This window comes from Zootoca vivipara, chromosome 12 (genome assembly GCF_965207765.1).
Source record: "Zootoca vivipara chromosome 12, rZooViv2.hap1.1, whole genome shotgun sequence".
NCBI classification, from domain to species: domain Eukaryota; kingdom Metazoa; phylum Chordata; class Lepidosauria; order Squamata; family Lacertidae; genus Zootoca; species Zootoca vivipara.
The window spans coordinates 13,921,566-13,943,648 of record NC_142595.1 but is presented as its reverse complement, the minus strand read 5'-3'; the positions used below and the strand labels follow the sequence as shown (position 1 = coordinate 13,943,648).

At 47.6% G+C, this 22,083-nt stretch overlaps 2 protein-coding genes across 8 annotated transcripts in view; one reads left to right on the top strand and one right to left on the bottom strand.

Moving 5' to 3' along the window:
* Positions 1 to 1,152, top strand: part of WNT3 (Wnt family member 3) — a 40,251-nt gene extending 39,099 nt beyond the window's left edge. Inside the window, exon 4 of the mRNA XM_035135385.3 lies at positions 665 to 1,152. Coding sequence (XP_034991276.1) covers positions 665 to 1,144 — 480 coding nt within the window. The 3' untranslated portion in view covers positions 1,145 to 1,152. The remainder of the gene's footprint in view (positions 1 to 664) is intronic.
* A 7,829-nt stretch (positions 1,153 to 8,981) lies between these two features.
* The window catches only part of NSF (N-ethylmaleimide sensitive factor, vesicle fusing ATPase), a 102,953-nt gene continuing 89,851 nt past the window's right edge, over positions 8,982 to 22,083 (bottom strand). The window contains exons 18-22 of one of the 7 annotated variants that reach the window (XR_009558435.2): positions 19,062 to 19,196; positions 17,376 to 17,489; positions 13,003 to 13,058; positions 12,241 to 12,461; positions 8,982 to 11,334 (exon numbers count right to left, since the gene is read on the bottom strand). Coding sequence is in view for 6 of the 7 variants with exons in the window: in XM_060281085.2 (XP_060137068.1) it covers positions 11,168 to 11,183; positions 13,003 to 13,058; positions 17,376 to 17,489; positions 19,062 to 19,196 (321 nt within the window). In the remaining variant the exon portion in view is untranslated. Of the gene's footprint in view, positions 11,335 to 12,240; positions 12,462 to 12,973; positions 13,059 to 17,375; positions 17,490 to 19,061; positions 19,197 to 22,083 lie in introns of all 7 variants that reach the window. The other 6 variants (XM_060281087.2, XM_060281088.2, XM_088654993.1 and 3 more) reach the window with 6 other exon arrangements.

The following is a 22,083-nucleotide window of genomic DNA, read 5'->3' as shown; positions in this document are numbered from 1 at the left end:
GTAATCTTATATATACAGTGGAACCTCGGTTCTCGAACGTAATACATTCCAGAAGACGGTTTGAGTTCTGAAACGTTCGGAAACCGAGGCGCAAAGGGCTGCCTGCAAATTCAATTGAGAAAACTGGAAAACATGCTGAAAAAAAGCCATTTAACTTCCGAGGCGCGTTTGGAAACGGAAGCATTGACTTCCGGTTTTTCGGTGTTTGGGTTCCGAAACGTTCATCAAAGGAGACGTTCGAGAACTGGGGTACCACTGTACAGTGGTACCTCTAGTTGTGGACACGATCCGTTCCGGGGTGCCGTTCTCACCCCGAAAAGTCTGCAACTAGAGCGGCACTTCTGCGCAAGCGTAGAGCGCGACAGAGCACTTCTGCACATGTGCAAAGCACGCAGAACGCTTCTGTGCATGCGCAAAGTGCGCATAATGCTTTTGCGTGTGCACATGCGGTGAAACCCAGAAGTATACACTTCCGAGTTTGCCGTGTTCGCAAGCCGAAAAGATGCAACATGAACCTAATGCAACACAAGGTATGACTGTATTAGAATAATCTTGCCTGGTCCATGGCCATAGCCCCAATAGAGACTAGATGGAAGATGCCCTGTGGGTGCTTCTCTGTGCTTCTCTGGACTTGACTGGCATGTTTTGTTTCGTTTTGGGTTAGACGATCTTGGATCACATGCACCTGAAATGTAAGTGCCACGGGCTGTCGGGCAGCTGTGAGGTCAAAACATGCTGGTGGGCCCAGCCGGATTTCCGCGCCATTGGCGACTACTTGAAGGACAAATACGACAGCGCTTCGGAGATGGTGGTGGAGAAACACCGGGAATCTCGCGGGTGGGTGGAGACGCTGCGTGCAAAATACGCCCTCTTCAAGCCGCCGACGGAGCGCGACTTGGTCTACTACGAGAACTCGCCCAACTTCTGCGAGCCCAACCCCGAGACCGGCTCGTTCGGCACCCGAGACAGGATGTGCAACGTGACCTCGCACGGGATCGACGGGTGCGACTTGCTCTGCTGCGGCCGCGGCCACAACACCCGGACGGAGAAGAGGAAGGAGAAGTGCCATTGCATCTTCCACTGGTGCTGCTATGTCAGCTGCCAGGAATGCATCCGAGTTTATGATGTCCACACGTGCAAATAAAAAGGTAGGCAGTTGGAGGATGGATGGTGGCTAACAGATTGAGGTTGAATCCTGGCAAGACAGAAGTACTGTTTTTGGCGGACAGGGGGCGGGCAAGTGTGGGGGGGACTCCCTGGTCCTGAATGGGGTAGCCTGCGAGTCATTCTGGACTCACAGCTGTCCATGGAGGCGCAAGTCAATTCTGTGTCCAGGGCAGCTGTCTACCAGCTCCATCTGGTACGCAGGCTGAGACCCTACCTGCCCACGGACTGTCTCGCCAGAGTGGAGCATGCTCTAGTTTTCTCCCACTTCGACTGCTGCAATGCGCTCTATGTGGGGGTACCTTTGACCCGGAAACTACAATTAATCCAGAATGCGGCAGCTAGACTGGTGACTGGGAGTGGCCACCGAGACCTTATAACACGGGTCCTGAAAGACCTACATTGGCTCCCAGTATGTTTCCGAGCACAATTCAAAGTGTTGGTGCTGACCTTTAAAGCCCTAAATGGCCTTGGCCCAGTATACCTGAAGGAGAGTCTCCACCCCCATCGTTCAGCCTGGACACTGAGGTCCAGCTCCGAGGACCTTCTGGCGGTTCCCTCCCTGCGAGAAGTGAGGTTACAGGGAACCAGGCAGAGGGCCTTCTCAGTGGTGGCGCCCGCCCTGTGGAACGCCCTCCCACCAGATGTCAAGGAAATAAACAACTACCTGACTTTTAGAAGACATCTGGAGGCAGCCGTGTAGAGGGAAACTTTTAATGTCTGATATTTTGCTGTGTTTTTAATATTCTGTTGTAAGTCGCCCGGAGTGGCTAGGGAGGCCCAGCCAGATGGGTGGGGTATAAGTAATATGTTGTTGTTTGTTGTTGTTGTTGTTAGTGTGGGTTGTGTTGATTGCATACTGATTGCAGCACCTGGGGTTGGTAATACCCTGTCCATCTAACTGGGTTGCCTTAGCCACTCCAAGCGGCTTCCAACATAGATAAAAACATCATAAAAACATTACAATTAAAAAACTTCCCTACCCAGGGCTGCCTTCAGATGTCTTCTAAAGGTTATATTGTTACTCATCTCCTTGACCTCTGATGGAAGGGCGTTCCACAGGATGGGTGCCATCACTGAGAAGGCCCTGTGCCTGGTTCCCTGTAGCTTCACGCCTCACAGTGAGGGAACCGCCAGAAGGCCCTCAGTGCTGGACCTCAGTGTCCAGGCAGAACGATGGGGGTGGAGATGCTCCTTCAGATACACAGGGCATCCACCTGTCTGAAGCCTACTCCAGCTGAGGAATCGCACACCCACTCCCAAAGATAGTGAGCCCCACCCGGCCAGCTAGGGAGCTGGGTTGTGGATCCTTGCCTGGGCCTTCTAGAGCACCCTGCCCGCTGCTCCCACACTTCAGCGCCCGTCATGTTGGCGGAGACAGGGGGCCCTCTGGCTCTTGTGATGGGTCCTGCTGCTCTGGTTCCTGTGCACTGACCCCCACCCCCTCACCATCCTCTGTCACCCTGTGAGTACTTCCTGCACCAACCTCTCCTTCCCCATCCCCAGTGTTGTGTCCCAGTTCCAGTGACACATGTCTCCAGGACCTTCTCTTCCTTCTCCCCATTGCCCTACAAGTTCATTACAGATAGGGATGTTAAGGACAGTTTATGTCTTGGGTTACCCCGATTCGACAGCAAAATAGCTTAGGAGACCTCGACACCAATATGAACACCTTTTACGATGAGAGCAAAGATTACGTACAAGGTGCAGAGCAAGTGATAAGGGTGCAGCCTGCCCCATATTATGGCACAGGTGGCAGAACCATACCCCTCTTGCTTAGTCTGCCTCCTGTCTCCTTTAAGGAGATTCTAGGACACGGTTCGTGAACCTGTGGCCTTGTAGAGGTTGCTGAATGATAACTATCTTCCCCGAGCGTTGTCAGTGGTGCTGGGAGTCCAACATCATGTTGAACATCTATATGATGGCACATCTGGCAATAATTCTGCGTGAAACAGTGTGAATCGGTCCCCTGTGCAGACACCATAAATTTAAAGCACTCTTCTATTACTCGCAGTCAGGGCTCTCCTCCCTAAAAAAAAAAAGCTCAACAACTTTGACCAAAAGAGGTAGAACACTGCCAGGGTTTTATTCTGTGAGTAGATCGCAGTCTCTTAGGAGTTGGCCGTCCCTGCTATAAATGTATGGCATAGCTGTAACCAAGACAGTATGGAAGTCCTGATGGCCTCCCTTGTTTGTTTGTTTTAAAACAATTAAAAGCAAGCATGAGGGTCACTCGGTATGGGCTGTTCCCTAGTGTGCCGTTCCCCTGACTGAAACCTTTCCCTGAAGTTGTTTGCTCCTATGGAGCACAGGTGCTTTTTGGAAGCCGTTTTGATCAATCAATGAAGCAGTGACGCTCTTCCCAAGCTGCATAATGTTCCCAATTTGACTCCCCTCCCAACCCTATGGCGGATTTTCACTTAAAATAAAAAATCAAGGCAGGAGAGCCAGCGATGGACAAGGTGACTGCTGGTTAAGATAGAGAAATGTAATGAGAGGGAACTGTGAGACTCAGATTGAGAAACAAAGCCAAATGGCGGGAGGGAGGGAAGTCACAAGCTCGGCAGAGCGAATGGTAACGAGAAGGGTGAATAAATGTTGGAATGTAATTTGTTTTGTTTGTTTGGAAAATTTAATAAAAAATATTTTTTAAAAAAAAGACAGAGAAAAGTAAAAGAAGCCCTAATAATAATAAAACGTTGCTCTGTTTTTCTTTTCTTGCTTTGTCTTCCTGGAAAGAGGCCCTGGATAGAGCAGGATGATAAATGTGAAGAGACTGCCAGGAAACACCAGAGTTGCAGCCCTGACAGCTGAACATGGAGAAGAAAAAATAGGAGCCCTTCTCTCCCTCCTTCCTAGCCAAGGCAGGCAATGGCAGAACCACCCCGTTGGGAATCAACATAACAAGACTTTCCTGGACCTTCTGCCAATCCTGCCAGCATCTCCCTTCTTTCTTGTTAATTTCAAGCCGAAACAGTTTTGGGGTATGGGAGGGGTCTGGGGTTTTTTGTTTGCACATATCAGAATATAATATATTTTTTAAAACCCTAAGGAAAGAGCAAGGCTGTAGCGACAGAGGGGCATTGTTGCAGCTGCTCACTGTAGTTGCCGAGGTGCAGAAAAAGAACGCCAGTGCTCAAGAAAACAAAAAGCAACCCTGTGATGGCCGCCTCACGCCTCGGAGTCATCAAGTGACGACTGCAGTTGTTTTGTGAATCGCGTCACACGTGGGCTTACCTTAAGCACTTGAGCTTCCCTCCGCACTCACACACCACCTGTATGCTCGGCCTGAGTTTTGAGTCACCTACTGTGGAAGCAGCATTGATTTGGTGTTGAGGGGGGGGGAGAGTAAAGAACGTCTCATCATTCTCCTTTCAACGGGGTTTCCCCAAACCCCCTATTTAATGTGTATATACAGTTGTGTTGCTATAACCCGGGCACATTCCAAAAGAACTGGCGTGGTGGCAGGGGCCCCTTGGAAGTAGCTGCAGCCAGCCCCTGCTTCAAAATGTAAGCCTTTGTCAAAACCTTAACAGCATTTCCCAGCAGGTTGAGTTAACAGGAGGGCAACCGATGGGATCTGCAACAACAAAACATTGAGATGGATCCTTACCGCTATTGAGATGGATCCTTACCGCTCCCGTTTGAGGGTTCCAGCCAGCCAACCAGCCTCTTGCATATTATAAGCTATTAGGGGCTCACATAAGCCAACCCCCTCCCCTCTTTTTCCATTTTCGTCCACCCAACAGCTCATGGAGACCAATGGCCATTGCTTTTAAATTTACAAATGTGGATTTCTGCACTCCTAGCGAATTTCCTGTGTAAAAAGTTCTGCTCGTTTTTTGTTTGTTTGTTTCCAAACTGATAAAGGCACTTGGCTGTTTGAATCTGCTATTAGAGGAAACAGGCGGAACTTGCAACAAAACATTGCATTTCTCTGCCCCCTAAGAGAAGCGCGTCTTCCTGTTCATGGCTCCAGACAATGGAATGGGAGCCCAGTAGTGCTGTGAAGGCTCAGGGTTGGTGGGTGTGGAGTTTCAGGAGCAAGGAAGCAATAAAAAACACACCCCTGCTTACCTTTGTTATGCTACAGCATGCTAAAAGGCTGTCACCCCCAAATCTGGGTATTTTATAAGAGGGAGGTCTACAGTTCTGGAGATGGGAGAGGTACCCCCCCCCCCAACTCTTATCCTTCCCTTCCCATTTAGGATACTTACTAAAAGCTGTCAGGGGTTTGAGCAAGTCACTTCTTCTTTCTCATCCCATAATACTTTTCCTTTTGATGGGGAAGGGGGTTTGGCCAACTGTCCTTCCACGTCTCAAAATGCAGACATGATTGGAATACTCCCATCGCCTCCCAGTCTTCCAGTCTCTTTAGACTGTTTTTTCCCTCTGCAGGCTCAGCTGCCACCAATATGCCCACAGGTTCCTGCCAGGCAGGTTTTAGATTTTTTTTTTAAGAAACGCCGTTATCTTTTAATTTGCAAATGCACATATTTCTGCAGGTCGGGAGAGACCACCGTCTTATTTCAAGGCAGCTCCGTTTTGAAAGGGACTCAAGCACTGGAGTTTGCTGTTAGAGCAAGCGAGGTCTGCAACAACACGTTGCAATGTGTCCTGTCTCCCAAAAAGGAATTCAGAGTTCCAAGCAAGGCATTCCAAGGCCCTGCAACATTCATGGTCACTGAAGTTGTGGGGGTTTTTTGTGGATGGGCTGGGTTGTTGCCACACACACACACACAGACCTGCAACTTGGGGTTCCCCAAGCATGCTACCGGTAATACTTTCCTCTTGTTTCTTTTAAAATCTTGTCAATCAGGATCACTTTTATAATGTCTCTTTGTCCAAGATATGTCTCCCTTTTTTCGTGCTCCAGCAGTCTCTACTGTTTCCAAAAGACTGCAACAGCACCACCAAAACAAGCTCCCTTCGGGGCAGGGAACCCATGGCTCTGCAGATGAGGACTCCCAACTGCCATCAACTTTGACCACTAGCCATGCTGGCTGGGGCCAACGGGAGTTGGAGTCCAACAAGATCTGGAGTGCCACAGGTTTCTGCTCCCTGCCTTAGGCTTACTGGATAGCTCCAAGCAGAAGGAGATGGAAAAGAATTATTCATTCTCCACAATTTTTCCTTTTAAAAAACAAACAAACACACACACTGGAAAGATGCAAGAGATTTGTCCCACATTAATATTTTGTTTCCCCTGGTCTGAACTGACACGATTTCTTTCCTCACGGGGATTTTATCTTCTTGATCATTTCCACAGCTCTCCTTTTCATCCTTCCCAGCTTGTCAATGGCCACTTTTGAAGCCTGAGGCCCTGGGACAGGCTGATACTAGAACTTCCAGTTCTTGGAAGCAAGGGTCTTTGTTGGCAACATAAAAGACTGCATTACCCTGGTACAGTGGTAACTTAATTCGTTCCAGAGGTCTATTCTTAACCTGAAACTGTTCTTAACCTGAAGTACCACTTTAGCTAATGGGGCCTCCCGCTGCTGCCACACAATTTCTGTTCTCATCCTGAAGCAAAGTTCTTAACCCAAGGTACTATTTCTGGGTTAGCAGAGTCTGTAACCTGAAGCGTCTGTAACCTGAGGTACCATTGTACTTTGGTTCTTAAATGGCTTAGTTGTCGAACAAATCAGCTCCTGCAGCCAATCGGAAGCCGTGCCTTGGTTTTCAAATGGTTTGGGGAGTTGAACGGACTCCCGGAATGGATTAAGTTTGAGAACCAAGGTACCACTGTATTGACGTTTTGTGAGATGGGACACACTCGGTTTCTCATCTGGTATACCTCCTAAAGCCATCTCCACAATGCTGGTTGAGTAGGCCTTTACCCACAGCCAAAGTGTCTGGGCGTTTATAGCATTAGCCAGAAGCCAGCCAGTGTACATATTTAAGCCCACTGTCTACTCAGCAGCAAAATTTCCACACCAAACAGACCCCTGTGCTGCTGTAGACCTAGCATGGGAGTTCTCTCACTGCAGTTGAGAGCGGCTGGGAGTGGGCGATGGCATTGCAAACTGTGATCCGTAACTGAGGAGGAGGTCAGTATAGTTAGCTACCATTAATGCTGATCAGCGGTCAAAGGTAAGCTTCAGATCCTGGCTAGGAGGATTCCTGGCTAGCATTAATCACACTTAACTTCACGGCTGATTTTTGTGTTTAAAAAGGGAATCTGTTCCAGAGAGGCAGTGTGGTAGCTACAGGGGGGCTAGCCAGGTGGTTTTGTGTTTTTTTTGCCCCGGGTGAAGCCTCCAAAGGGGCGACATTGAGGCTCCCAGCCTGTGTGGTGAAATAAATCTTAGTTTTGTCCCTGCAGTCACTCAGCCTGCCCCCGATCTCTTATCCATTATGCTTGACTAGTAAGGGGCTGGTACAGGCATATGCATACTAATAAACTATATATTCCAGTCATCTTTGGGGGGGACATTAAGTCATCGTCGCCGTCCCCCCGCGCACCTCCCTTCAACCTGCTGTATCCAAAGTTCTTTACAAAGCCGTAGAGGGTTTCCAGCCTTTTTTGAAAGTTATATTCAGAAAATGCTCTTTTTATAATTATTTATTATACAATGTATATATATACCTTTGAGTTAACTAAGATTATATATTATATAAATATATATATTATATATATATTTGAAGAAGAAGAAATATATTTCACCTCTCTTTGGTCCTCTTTAAGTCAATAAAGTTAAAGGCACTTAAAAGCAACCTTAGAATTGTTGGAATGTTTTTTTTGTAGCGTTAGTGTGCAAGGCAGGGGGGTGAGTGGGTGGGTGGGTGTGTCGAAAAGTGTTGGGGAAAGGAGGGAATTGGCTGCCTAGGGTTAATCGAAATTTTTAAAAAATGTTATTACTCGTTCCATACGGGAAAAGAGACACGAGAAAGCTACTGTCAGAACCCATGAGGCACAACGGAGGAGGCAATTTGCACTCGATGACTTTTACAATTCGTGGGTTATTAGCTCCTCATTCTTTTTATCTCGACTTCTAAAGGCATGGAGCACTGATTCTGAAATATTTTAAAGAGAGAATTATTAATGGGAACGAGAGCAGGAGTGGGGGCAGAAGTGGATTTGATTTTTCATTAAGGCGAGGGGGATGGGAAAGCAATCTGGGACTTGTGAGTTTGAAATGGGAATCTCTGAGTCCTAACCTAAAACTTCCTGGTACTGGGTAATATGCTCAGGTGGCAGAACCCTCTTCAGCTATGGAAGGGAACTGGAGCAAGCAGTATAAGGCCTGTGTATAGTCAGGCCTTGTATAAATCCTGTAATCCTGGCCTTATGCTCATCTGGTTGACTGACCAGGATTCTCTGCATCTCTGGCATCAATGGTACCCAACCTTGAGAACATACCCTCCAAGCACTTCTTCCATATACAGTCGTACTTTGGATCTCGAACGCCTTGGTTCCCAAACAAATCGGCTCCCAAACGATTGAAACCCGGAAGTGAGTGTTCCAGTTTCCGAACGATTTTTGGAAGCCAAACGCCCATTGCGGCTTCCGATTGGCTGCAGGTTTTTGAACGAAGTCGAATGGACTTCCGGAACGGATTCCGTTCAACTTCCAAGGTGCGACTGTACACGTACGCTTCTCATACCCTCCCAACTTTTCTCCGATGAAAATAGGGACACTCTCAAGCCACATATCTGCTGAACGAAGCTCTGGCCTTTAAAGCTTCACATTGCCACAAGCTAGTTCAAAAACCTTTCTGTGGCACTGCAGCATCTTTGATTGCGCAGACATTCCAAGGAGAGCCGAACGACTCGCTCATCTGCCACGCCGTTCACAAACCACCCGAACACCTGAGTATCTGTGCCTTTTTATTGCATCAGTTCACCTGCGTTTTAAACATACAATCAATCAATATATACATATATATTTGTATTTTTCTCTCTCTCCGAATATAGCTTTGGACAAAAAAAGAAAAACCCACAATAAAAATGTTTTACATCATTTGGTTCCAAGACGTTACGTTAAATACAACATGTGTGTTTCCCTTTCACTGGAAGATGAAAGAAGGTGGAGAAAGGAGAAGGTTCTTGAGATTTGGGCCGGGGGGGTGGGGGGGTGGAGGCAAAGGTGCAGCTGGAAACAGAGCAATCGCACAGCTGAAGAGGGGATATTACAGCTCCACCAGGGATTCACATAATCCTCAACACTAATAACCGGGGGGGGGGGGGGAGAGAAGGAACTAAAAAAGGGGATAAAGCTGCTAACCCACGTTATAATAAATGCATCCATTGTGATTCAAGTACACTGCAGCAACTTCTAACACAACTGTTTTCCTTTTGCTGCACAGGGCGAAAGGGAGTCAAGTGTTGTTTTCATCTGCCTGATTGTAGCAACTTGGGAGAGGTGGGGAATAAGGACCCCGCCAATGATATATGGGGGGGGGGGGGGTTCAGCAAGACGGCAGATCGGTCCAGCCACTCACTTGTGTTGTGGATAAGGTGGAGGAAGATTATTCAGGGACATTAAACCACCTGTATTTCTACGGAGGAGTGTTAAGAGCCAATTCAGAGGAAGGGGAACCTCCGGAATTAGTTCCTTACCCTCCTGTCCCTATGGGCTTCGCGGAACTCAACACTATGTGCATGTGCACCCCTCTCGTGTAGTTTCCTGACTCCCAAACCGGCTGGGCAATTGCTGCCGATACGACGGGGAAACTTCTCGATGGGACGGGCAGGATCCAGGTGGCAAGTTCTGCAATAAAATGCAGCTGAGCGGTGGAGATAGGTGGAACAGCTCCTCCGGCTCTAATGTAAACAAGCGTGACACTGCTCGGGGCCAGATGCTTGGTGGTTTCCCAAGAGCAAATGGGACTATTGGTTCACTATTGCAGGTGCACAGCAAAGGAAGCCTCTCTGGAAGAAGCGTAACAGCTTCCCGCCTTCGTGATGCCACTACTCTGAAAAGCAAGAAGCCGACAGCAGAGACCAAGGTCTCTGACAGCCACCTGGGAAGATCGCTATGAGCTCATGTAACCGTACATGGGGGAAACTGCACACAGATCCTCCTGCAACAGATCTGCGGGACATCACAAGGGGCCAGACTCCAGCGAGGAAGGGCACTGCAACAGAAAGCTGCAGGCTGTTTTCAAACTTTTGCAGGAATACTAAGCTGTCTGCATCTATGGGTGGGACCACGCTGCCTGTTTTATAGGAAACCATTAGTGAAGGGATAGCCCATGCGGGGGGACTACAACTCCCATCAGCCCCAGCCAGCATGGTCAATGGTCGGGGATGATGGAAGCTGAAGTCCAACAGCATCAGGGTAGCCCTGTGCTGTCTACCCCAGTGCCTTAGTGCACCAAAGTCCGGCTGGGTTCTGCCACGCCCAGTGGGCAATGGCCAGTGGGAATTAGCTAGCCACAGCCACTGCCAATGTTGTCGAGCCTCTGAAGGGTGCAGCCACCACCATTGTCCCTCTTTCCTAAAATCCAAGAAGAAAACTCTCTGGACCCTGGTCTTGTGATGACTACTTCATTCACTGTTTTGCCCTGGGATGAGCCTGAAGCTCCACAGCGCGGTATCGGCCCACAAGGACCAAACCGCTTGCTTTAAGAAGGACCATACACGGGTCTGGAATGAGGAGGACTTCCCCGTGTTTGGGGCCTTAGGGGCTACTGCCCGCTTGTGCATTAACACGGACAGGTCTTCATGGGGTACGTTTATTTTCCTCCCCCTGTGCGCCAAAACCAAGTGAGCAGGTAGCATAATACGAAAGCAGTTACTCTAGATAGAGAGTTTTGATTTGCCACGAGACACCAGGAATATTGAGGACAATAGATAACAAAGGGTGGAGTGTTCGGCTGCATCCGACATGCAAAGAGGAGGGATGAGGGGAGTCTCTGAAGGAGGCCGAATGTTAGGCTCTTGTCCAGACACACCACACGGAAGAGGAGGAGGAGGAGGTGGTTCTGGTGGGGGGCTGGGCTCTTCCTTGGCTTCTTCCCCAGCCCCCAGCTTCTGCCCAAGGCTCCGGGCTTCACTCTTAGTCCAGCGGGCTACTGCAAAGAAAAAGAGGGCAACCGGTTCCACAAAGGGGCGGGCATATCTTGGGGGAGGGATGGTGAGTGGCACACACGGCTGGGCATCCAGAGATGGGAAGCGCATGCGGAGTCACAAAGATGGCCGGGCATCAGGGATTAATCCTCCAAGCTGCAAAAAGAAAGAGGGTCAACGGGCTCTCACTCTGCACTGGAGCAGGCTGAGGGGAAACAGCACAGCCCCCAAGCATATGCTGCCTTTAGCAGAATCTCACCCTGGAGAGGTACAGAATCGGGTCTGAATCTAAACCAGGGGTCCATGGAAACTCCTCCCTCTCCTGGCCCCTTATAGGAGCTCTTCCAGGCATCACCGCTTCCGCTGTGGAAGAGCTAAATCTACAGACTCTCCGGCCCAGAGGCGGGCCGTGCCCTGCGACTAGACGTGCGTGGGGACAACCGGAACAGAAATGGCCCCAGAGCCCAACGCATTCAAAAATATCCACCTGCTACCGCCATCTGGGTGTGCACGTCTTCATAGGGAGGGAACAAGCATGATTGTAAATTCCCCTCCGTCAGATCCTCCCTCCATGTGACGGAGGAAGGGGTCTAGTTTTGCTTCCTCCTTGGTGTGCTGCTTTTCTACATGCAGGGGGTCTGAACACCAACCATCCCCGCCACAAGTGCAATCTGAAACAGAGCAGAGCAAGAGGAACGGTGCTGTGTTCTGTTTTGTTTTGTAACACGCTGCTCAGCTCGCGGCATTTAATCTTGAGTTTCAGCTTGCTGGTGACCCAGATTAGTGGCCAGGGGTTCGGTTATAAGGCAGGGCATCAGCTGCTCTTAGACGCTCATGTTCAGAGTGCTTTCCCTCACAGTGATGTCAAAGCCAAGCCCAAAAACGTATGAAAACAAGGGGCTTTGTGGGGGTCAGAAAGTATGGCTATACAGAAAGGATAAATGACACGGCACTGGCTATCAGCTTCCGGGCCCAATTCAAGGTGCTGGTTTTGACCTACAAAGCCTTAAGCGGCTCAGGACTGCAATACCTCAATGACTGCCTCTCTCCATATGAACCTACCCGGACCCTGAGATCATCTTCTGAGGCCCTCCTTCGTGTGCCTCCTCCTCGAGAAGCCTGGAGGGTGGCAACATGAGAACGGGGCCTTCTATGCAGTGGCTCCCCGTTTGTGGCATGCTCTCCCCAGGCAGGTTTGCCGGGCGCTTTCAATATACACCTTCAGGTGCCAGGCGAAAACGTTCCTCTTCAACCGGGCCTTGGGCTGATTGACATCCAATGCCCTTTTAAAATGTGTTGGAGAGGAGGGGAATTACTGAGTTATTCTTGTTTTTGTTTTTTATTATGTATTGTTTGTTTTTAATACTGTGATTTTATGTTGTGACCACCCTGAGGCCTGCGGGTATAGGGCAGTATACACATTTTAATAATAATAATAATAATAATAATAATAATAATAATAATAATAATAATAAGGTTCCTATGTAAGCTTGAGCCACAAAACTCCCTCCCTTTTTACAGACCATATATATATATATATATATGAATGTAACACATTTTCACACACACTCATGTCGGTGGTGAATAAGCAAAATGTTGAAATAAGAAGACAAAGGCTGATGCAGGAATGGAGTAATTTAAACAGCCACCAAGGACGAAGATGAACCTTTTTTTTTTCCTTTTTGTAAAACCAAGGTTTACAAAAAGAACTCTTGATAAAATTCTGGTCTGGGCCAATGACACATGGCGAGTTATTAAGCATGCACGCAGATCAGGCAAGAATAAGCGGACACACCCATGTCAGATGCTCTTACTGTCACTTACGCTCCTTCTTCTCTTAGAAGTGCCAGGAATTTTCGCACACGGTACTCGGGATCCATCTTCGCAAGTTCAAAGGGAAGAGACAAAGAGAGAGACAAAATCAACCAGTGAACCGCAGCAAGCTCACCTTGTTGAAGGGACAAGGAGCAGGTGAGAGCAGTCAGGGCTAAACCAACTCAAAACTGTCTTATTATTTATTCTTAGGCTTATAACTTCCTTCTTCAATGAGCTCAAGTCTATGGTTGCGCGCGCGCACACACACACACACTTATTTCATCCTCACAACAGCCCTGTGAGGTAGGTAAGATTGGGAGGCAATGATTCAACCCAAAGGCATTCATAGCTGAGTGGTCCATTGAACTTGGGACTCCCCGGTTCTTGGTATAGAGGGTTGTGTAATCTTCGAACAGTGTGTGGCTGCGAGCAGGGCATGGCTGTGACTATTATGAAGGGACCCTGCGCTTAAGTTGTCGCAACATCATTGCATTTTTTTAAGGGTGCCGACCTCGCAAAGCTCTCGTTCCCACCACCCTGAACAAACTTTCTTTGGGGAAAGCCATGTAAAAAAAAAGGTAAAGGTAAAGGACCCCTGGACAGTTAAGTCCAGTCAAAGGCGACTATGGGGTTGCGGCACTCATCTCGCTTTCAGGCTGAGGGAGCCAGCGTTTGTCCACAGATAGCTTTCCAGGTCATGTGGCCAGCAGGACTAAACCGCTTCTGGCGCAACGGGACACCGTGATGGAAACCAGAGCGCACGGAAACGCCATTTATCTTCCCGCCCCCTATTTATCTACTTGCACTGGCGTGCTTTCGAACTGCTAGGTTGGCAGGAGCTGGGACAGAGCAACGGGAGCTCACCCCATCGCAGGGATCCTTTACATTTTACTTTACCCTGGTTCTAGCTGAATACTATAACCGTTACACCGCACTGCCTCTCTTTAAACTCCAGTTTGTATTCTGCGGTTCTTTGCACAAGCCTGGAAATTTGCACAGGGCACAATTTAGCACCCCGAGTTGCTGAAAGGCCTGAGAAGTGTGGAGGCAACGCATGGCAAAACCTTGGAAGACAGAGAAAGGAAAGGCGTGAGGTGAGATTTTTCAATTTCCCCTAAAATATGGAGTCTGCAGGGAATCCCTACTAAACCTGGGTTTTTGTCAGTGGAAAGCAAGCATCCCCTTACAAATAACGCTGAACGTTTTTGAATGAGCCTTTAACACGTCAACATTTCAAAGGGCTGCAGTCTCCTTCGGAAACCCAGTTGATCAGACCCATTTTTTTTAGGTGCCAGTAAGCGACTGGATTTTTGCACCCGTGAGGAGGAGGGAAACTTAGCATGAGGGGTCACCCACCCCCCCATTAACACCCTCAAACTAATCCAAGAGGTTCTTGCAACAGCCTATTTAAAAAGTTTTGAAATTTTTCACTTTGGAAAAATGTATAAGGAATCTAACATCTGTAGGTGATCTTAAAAAAAAAATCAAAAAGTGTTCACATTAAATTCCAATACTTATAGTTCTATAAATTTGGGGTCTAAACTTCTGTCCCATATATGAAATTCAAGACTGACTGTGTGATTATTTAGAAGCTACATTTTAATGCAAGCAAGCAACGTAAGGATGATGGTGAGCAGGCAGGATAGTAGTCACTGGCTTTTTCTGATAAACCGAATTGTAGAAGATATTATGGCCGGCATGCAAAGAGCCACAAAACCAGTTCCACTTGCCCGAGAGGACTTGGGGCTCCCATTTTTAAAAAATTGCAGTGCTCACCCCCATTACCACCAGCCCTTTAAGGCAACATGTTTTTGAAGTTGGGGAGCTTTCAAAAACAGATTGTTCCAGTCCTTGGGAGCCCTTCGGATCCTGCGATTTGAGTTTAAGGATTTTGCTACTCTCGCTTCTGAGAATACCAACCCAAAGTCTGTGGCCAAGGAGGATGAGGTGGGAGAGAAGCTGCTAAACACCCCAAAGCAGTCACTCTTTTTGGGAGATGAACTCACTCTTCACTGGTGGGGAATACCCCGAAATAGGACAATGTTGCCGCCGTCAGGCTCAGTTTATGAAGTTTCCTGGGCCGTCTGGCTGGGCAGGGGCAGAAGAAACAATGGCAAATTGGACGGACCATTGATATCACCTACTAGGTGAGTTATTTTGGCTCCTGCACCACCAGCTGTGGCGCCAAATATAATCAATCAACTTTCCTCCTTCTGGTCAGTGCAGGAAAAAAAAGCATGCTTCTTTCCCTGCCCCCTAAAGCCCCTCAAAAATATCCCAACCGCAGGGGTGCCAACTTAATTTGGTCTTGTTTCAAGTCCAGTTTTGGAAGCGGCACACTCAGGCTTCTGAACATATTCTAGGAGAAGCAGGGAAAGTGAAAGGCCACCTGCCTTCCAGGAACAAACACCTCCACCACTAGGAAATCGCAGTTGCAAGGAACGTGCGATACAATTTGACTCCGGCTCTTGCCTTCATTCAGATCCCTTCTTCTCTCATAATACCACTGTCCCACCTCTGAAGCATTGTGTCTTGGAAACGCAAGGTTTTAAACTGCAAACCCTGCCGCCCACCGCCCCGCTGCCAAAAGAGAAATATTTTTTGGGATGCACGTCCACAATTCTAATCGAACTCTAAAAAGCACCCCGAAAAGGGTGAAATTGGCCGTAACCTTGCAGATCTCTGCCCATTACATACACTTTAATAGGTGTGAGCAATAACTTACTGACTTTTTGCCTGTGGGTATGGAATTAAAGAGTCAAGGGGAAGAGAGAGGGGGGGGGAAGTAATCTAGATAAATGACTCTGTACCCTCGGGTGACATCCAGTCGGAGCAGATCCCCAGCCCTGTGCAAGTTTCAACAGAACCGCAGAGAACGAGTCACACGGGAGGGAAGGGGCGGGGGGCGGGCTTAACACATTGCCGAACTGCTTGCCTCTTGGCTTGCGCCTGGAAGCCTGTCCCAGGAAGGTGCAAGGAAGCACAACTCCCGGGAGTCTGCAAAAGACTCAGACTGGGGATGGTGCTGTAGACGGCGAAAATATAGACATAGGAAGCTACTGGTCCATCACGCCCAGGTCTGTTGGCTCCGGCGAGCTGCAGATCTGCAAGTAGAGATCTTTCCCTGCTGCCAGAGATCCCTTAGCCGGCGAAGCCAATATGTGAACCTGAAATGATGACTTTTTCGTATTGGATCAGATCGTCATTAGGTGTGTGTGACCTTTGCTGCCTATTTAAGCTGTTTCTTCAGCTTGCAAAGCACCTTGTAATATCGAAAGGCAGCACACAAATTAAAAGTGAAATGAAATTGAACGTATGCAAAAGCACAAGCTTTATCACTGAACCCCACACCCCAAGTAAGAACTGCTTGCTAGGCCAGGCCAAAGTTCAGTATTCTGAACTCCAACAGTGGCTAACTAGATGCTTTGCATGAATTTGGCGATGGTGCATAGCCTTTCCCTGTTTGCCTGCAACATCCAGAAGCACACTGCTTCTATATATGAACAATTCCATCCAGCTGTTGTTAAAGTAGCCATCGGTATACCTATCCTCTGCTGATATTTATCAGAGATGGGGAACCCGCAGCCCTACAGATGTTGCTGGAATGCGATTCCCACCACCCAAGAACACTGGTTACATCAGCTGGGGCTGATGGGAGTTGAAATCCAGCAACATTTGGAGAGTCACAGGTTCCCCATCTTACATATATATCTAGTGACAGGGAGGGAAAACAAGTTGTGTTTTATCCAAAGTAGTGCTAAGTAACTTGGTCCATCGGCGCAAGGAGTTTTGCTTGCCCCTGTAAATCTTCTCTAGGGGTTCCCCCCACCTTCCAGAGAAGATTTGAAGCGGGGGGGGGCAGGGGAGAGTCCCACTGTGCAAACACCAATCCTTGCGCCGACAGGGTGCATTAATTTGGATATCGGCCTTTTCACGCAAGTTATTATTTTGCAAAGCAGTCGTCTAGCTGTGGCTCCAGCTGCTTTTGAAATGCTACGACAAGAGAGCTAAAAACCCACTAAGGAAATCTTCCTTTTCCGACGCTACGGAAAAAAACACCAGGGAGTGGAAAATCCGGCCTGTCCTCCGTGGTCAATTTGCCCATCTAATTTGCAGCGAAGAAAAATATGCACAAACTAGATGACAAGTTCTTGGACAGGGTCTGTAGTTTTTAAACTGTTAAATGGTAGCTAGCAAGCAGTACATGATGCTTTTTTTTAATAGCTTAATCATTACTGACATTTTAATGTGCGGGTGTTTAGGTTGTCAAGAGCTTTGAGCCCTTGGGAGTTGAGAAAGGCAAAAACCAAGTGGGTGTCTTATTACCCCCATAGCTCATCCAGGTCCAGACTCTGGCTTGACCAGAGGGCAAGGCACCTTACCTGCATTGACATCTCAATCAACATCAGAAGCTTCTTGATGCCAATCCAGACTTTCCTCCCTTTGACGTTCTGGGCAATGGTGGCACGTTCCTTGTCTTTAAAGCTGCCCAGGAGCTGCGAGGGGACAGAAGAGGGAAGCCGGCTGCGTTAAGGAAAGCCCAGCGCTCAGTAAGCCCAAGCAAGTAAGACAGGTAACATTGGCAAGGTGCTACACACTGCTACAGAACTTGAAATTGATCCTCCATGCACCAAACTCTCCATTGCAGAGCCTCTTACTTCACTGAGTGCCAATTTCGTAAAGGATCTGCCTACTGATCAAGCGCACAGGTATCGGATCACACAGGCCATAAGGACAGGGAAATTGGTCCAGTACAGCATCAGGTGGGAACAGAAGAGGCCACAAGGAAGCTCCTCTCCTGCTCCTAAAGCAGAAGCTTCTTCTGTGCAATCCACATGCCAAAGGTTAACCAGCTTGCCTCTTAATATTTACAACTTCCTCACAGACCAAAGCAGCTCCCAGGAACAGAGCACAGCAAAGCAAATTCGGGGGGACGGGACTGTGTGTTGCAGGAGAATCGGGGCCACTAGCCACCCCCACAGCTACGAGTACAGGAGCTGTGCCTCTGCTCCCCACAATTTTTCTCTCCACAGATTCAGCGGGTGACCTTTGGGGGGGGGGGAAGTTTCCATACTCCCTCCCTAGGTGCTCCCATTAAATAGAACATATTTATTACTGCAGAGTGCCCATCGTGGTATGTAGTCCTTAGAAGACTATCTGGAGGGGCTCCGCATAATCCTGCAAAATGAACAGGGGTGGGTTTTTGAGGAGGAGGGTTGCTTTTTTCTAAAAACAAAACGAAATAGCAAATGATTCCAGATTCCGCAGCTAGGACCCAGAACTTGGAAGTAAACTGTAAAGGACAAGGGCTCTGTTTGCTATATAAGAGACATGCTTCTTATAAGTTTGAGTGTGTCACCCACAGTTTTTGTAACTACTTGTATTTAAAGGTCACATACATTTGAATGCTGGTTTACTAGTTAAGGACACTTTTTAGTCTGCTATCAATTAATTGATTTAAAGTCACAGTCCTAGTACTCATTGTTCTGTTCTTAACAGTTTCATTTCAGGTTATATAAACCTAAGCTTGTCTTTCACATCTCCTTATATTCATATAGCTCAGAGACTGGCATTCCTTTACAAGTAGTTGATTTATCGATTCCTTCCCTGCACCCCCCCCCCCAGGTTCCAGAGCCATGGCGTTATATAGCACAGTTCTCCAATATTTTGCAAAACCGGCTTGGACCTTTTGGGGTGGAGACGGGCTCGAGACTCATGCACAATGGTAGATCACGAAGGAAGAAACAGAAGTGAAAGTCCCGGGGCTGGGAGATTGGGCATTAACAAATCTGACCAAGTAAATGCCCTGAAAACATCTGGCAATGGTTCAGGAGATGGTTTACTCAACCAGACCATGATGGGAGATTAATGGATTGCCAATTGCCCCCTCTTCCCTTCTCCATTCCAGGATGAAATGTTCATGCCACAACTCCACAACAGGCTTTTGGGCCTACTGCAGGCAGTAGCCAGGGACTCAACTCGCCCAGGTCTTCCCATTCCTACAGCCCCAAAGAAATTGAGCTCCTCTCTCAACTCCCTTCCCCAGCCATTCCCAAGGGCCTCCTGACCTCAAGGGCTTCCATGAGATGGTCTCCTGTGGCAATATTGGGAACATGGATAGTTGTGCTGAAAGCATCCAGCATCTCCATCTCCTGCAGGACATCCTTGCGACTGGTGGTCCCAATGATCAAGAGCTTACGACCCTGCACATTTCAAAAGAGCACGAGGAGAGAGAAGGGGGAAAAAATTCATAAGAGGAAGTCATTGTTATTGTATCACCAGATAGACATTTTAGACATTTAGCATTATACATAGTTTAAAGTTTCCTGCTTTTAACTTTCCAACTGTTGCATTTTATCTTGCTAAGTAGCTTTGAGACCTTTTGGTAAACTCCAACCAACAAATGCAATTATTATTATTATTATTATTATTATTATTATTATTATTATTACGTATTATTAAATTTTGTTTTTTGTTATTAGTAATAGTAATAAAACTGTGGGAGGCAGTGGAAGACAGGAGTGCCTGGCATGCTCTGGTCCATGGGGTCACGAAGAGACGGACACGACTAAACAACAAAAATAGTAATAAATGGCCTAGACTTCCATTTCTAATAGGAGCCCACCAGAGACCTACGGAAACTTTGAAGGAGGATGGATATGAAGGCAACAACCACCCAGCCATAGTTTGTGTTTATTTACATTTATTTCCAAGTATTTTGAAACGGCTCTTCACCGAACATTTCCATACAGCCTATGTATGCTTGTAGTGCAGCTTGTATTAACCTTTAATAGTGAGAAAAGTGGCTGCACTCTGTTGCCTATGAGCTTCCCCAACAGCCACAGAAAGACAAAATATTGAGACTGGGACCTAGCACACACAAAGGGCTAAAAATGTTGAAGCTTTGCTCTAAACCAGGCATCCCCAAACTGTGGCCCTCCTGATGTTTTGGCCTACAACTCCCATGATCCCTAGCTAACAGGACCAGGGGTCGGGGAAGATGGGAATTGTAGTCCAAAACATCTGGAGGGCCGAAGTTTGGGGATGCCTGCTCTAAACTCTATCAGTTCCTGATTCTGAAACACATCTAAGTGAGGTTACAGGTAGGTAGCCGTGTTGGTCTGGATCGAAGTAAAATAAAAAAATTCCTTCAGTAGCACCTTAAAGACCAACTAAGTTTTTATTTTGGTATGAGCTTTCGTGTGCATGCACACTTCTTCAGATATTTAGTTGGTCTTTAAGGTGCTACTGAAGGAATTTTTTTATTTTACATCTAAGTGAGACATTTAGAGGACTAAGTTGGAGATCATAGGCCATAACCCAATAGAAGTCCATGCCTCTGCTTGAAAGATCTCAATGGGAACCCAGTAAGTAATAAAAGAAGTGGCACCTTCTCACAAATCAATTTCCTTCCTGTTTCTCAAGAGGAGTCCAACACCTGAGCTACTACTCTGGCAAGTTCTCCTCCCAATTATAAACTCAGAATAATGGGGAAACATCCGAACGAGAAACAGCCTTCCTGAAAAGCAGAAAGCCATAAAAGGAGATCACTGCGACGAGAGATGAAGCCCACCCGTGCAACGATGCAGCGGTGCCAGCTGGAAGGAAGGTCGCAGAGTTTAAACGTGCCCGCTGGTGAGCTGGATTATCAAACGCATGCTGAAAAATGTCGAGAGTGGGTTGTCAGGCACGCCCTTCATCCGAACGGGGAACGTGCTCAGTAAAACATTACATTATTACCGTAGAACTGCTCTGTGGTCCAACTCACACGGGATCGTAAGTCTGTCCTCTTCCCCCATGGAAAAAAATGTGTAATGAAGGAGCCAATCTAAACCCTTGGGGAGCTGGGAACCTCAGCCAGCAGCCTTTGCTGCCAAACAGTAGGTGCAATCTTTGGGAGAGAGGCGAGAGGCAGGTGGAGGGGGCTAAGCAACTTTCAGGTGCATACAAGTTTCATCAAGGCAGGGGAAATAGAGGGACGGGCAGTAGTTACACACCTTCCTTTGCCTGCCTGTTCTTTCCTGTGAATCACAGGAGCCAATTTATGGCCAAAAAAAAAAGTGTGGGGTTCTCAAACCTGTGCTTGCCTCCAGACTCCCCCCGCCCTCTATAAAATTCAACCCTAATGATCAGATTTTAGGTACGGCATAGTTGTCCTAAATCAGGGGTCAGAAAACTTTTTCAGCAGGGGGCCGGTCCACTGTCCCTCAGACATTGTGGGGGGCCGGACTATACTTTTTTTTGGGGGGGAGGGGAAATGAACAAATTCCTACACCTCACAAATAACCCAGAGATGCATTTTAAATAAAAGGGCACATTCTACTCATGTAAAAACACCAGGCAGGCCCCACAAATAACCCAGAGGTGCATTTTAAATAAAAGGGCACATTCTACTCATGTAAAAGCACACTGATTCCCGGACCGGACCGTCCGTGGGCTGGATTTAGAAGGCAATTGGGCCGGAACCGGCCCCCGGGCCTTAGTTTGCCTACCCATGTCCTAAATGCTCTGCTGAGGTTCGCTCTCCGTCCCTTCATAAGCAAGCCACAGCAGTTTATGCAGAAATTGTGACCAGGCTACAGGAGATTTGGGATAAATGCAGGAAAACGTTTTATGTGAGCATATCTCCCATTGCCCTTTACGCGTTGGGGTCTAGATTTCAACCCAAGACACTTGTTTCAAGAGTATTATTCTCAATCATCATTAGCTCAATTTTTACACAGCCCTTCACCCGGAGATCGGACGTAAAAATACAAATACAAAATCACAAAAGAACTCTGTAGAATTCAGTACCACCTTCTGTACGGACTGGATTAAAGAGGGTCAAATTAGTTGGCTCCCCCCACCCGAACCTGCTTCCCCCCCCCCAGCCCCTTTTTAAAGTATCTTCAAATTAGGGAGTTTGCTTTTCAAGTGACTGGGTAGGAAGTGGCCTGGGGCAAGCTGGAACACTTTCTAGTTTGGAATATATACCGATTTAAAAATCCAAGGCAGCATTACCCTAAATAGAACAAATGTAACTGCATGAAAAACAATAACTTTTACAGTTGCATCTACTCTGTGGGGAAACTGTGGGGAAAGTGATAGAGC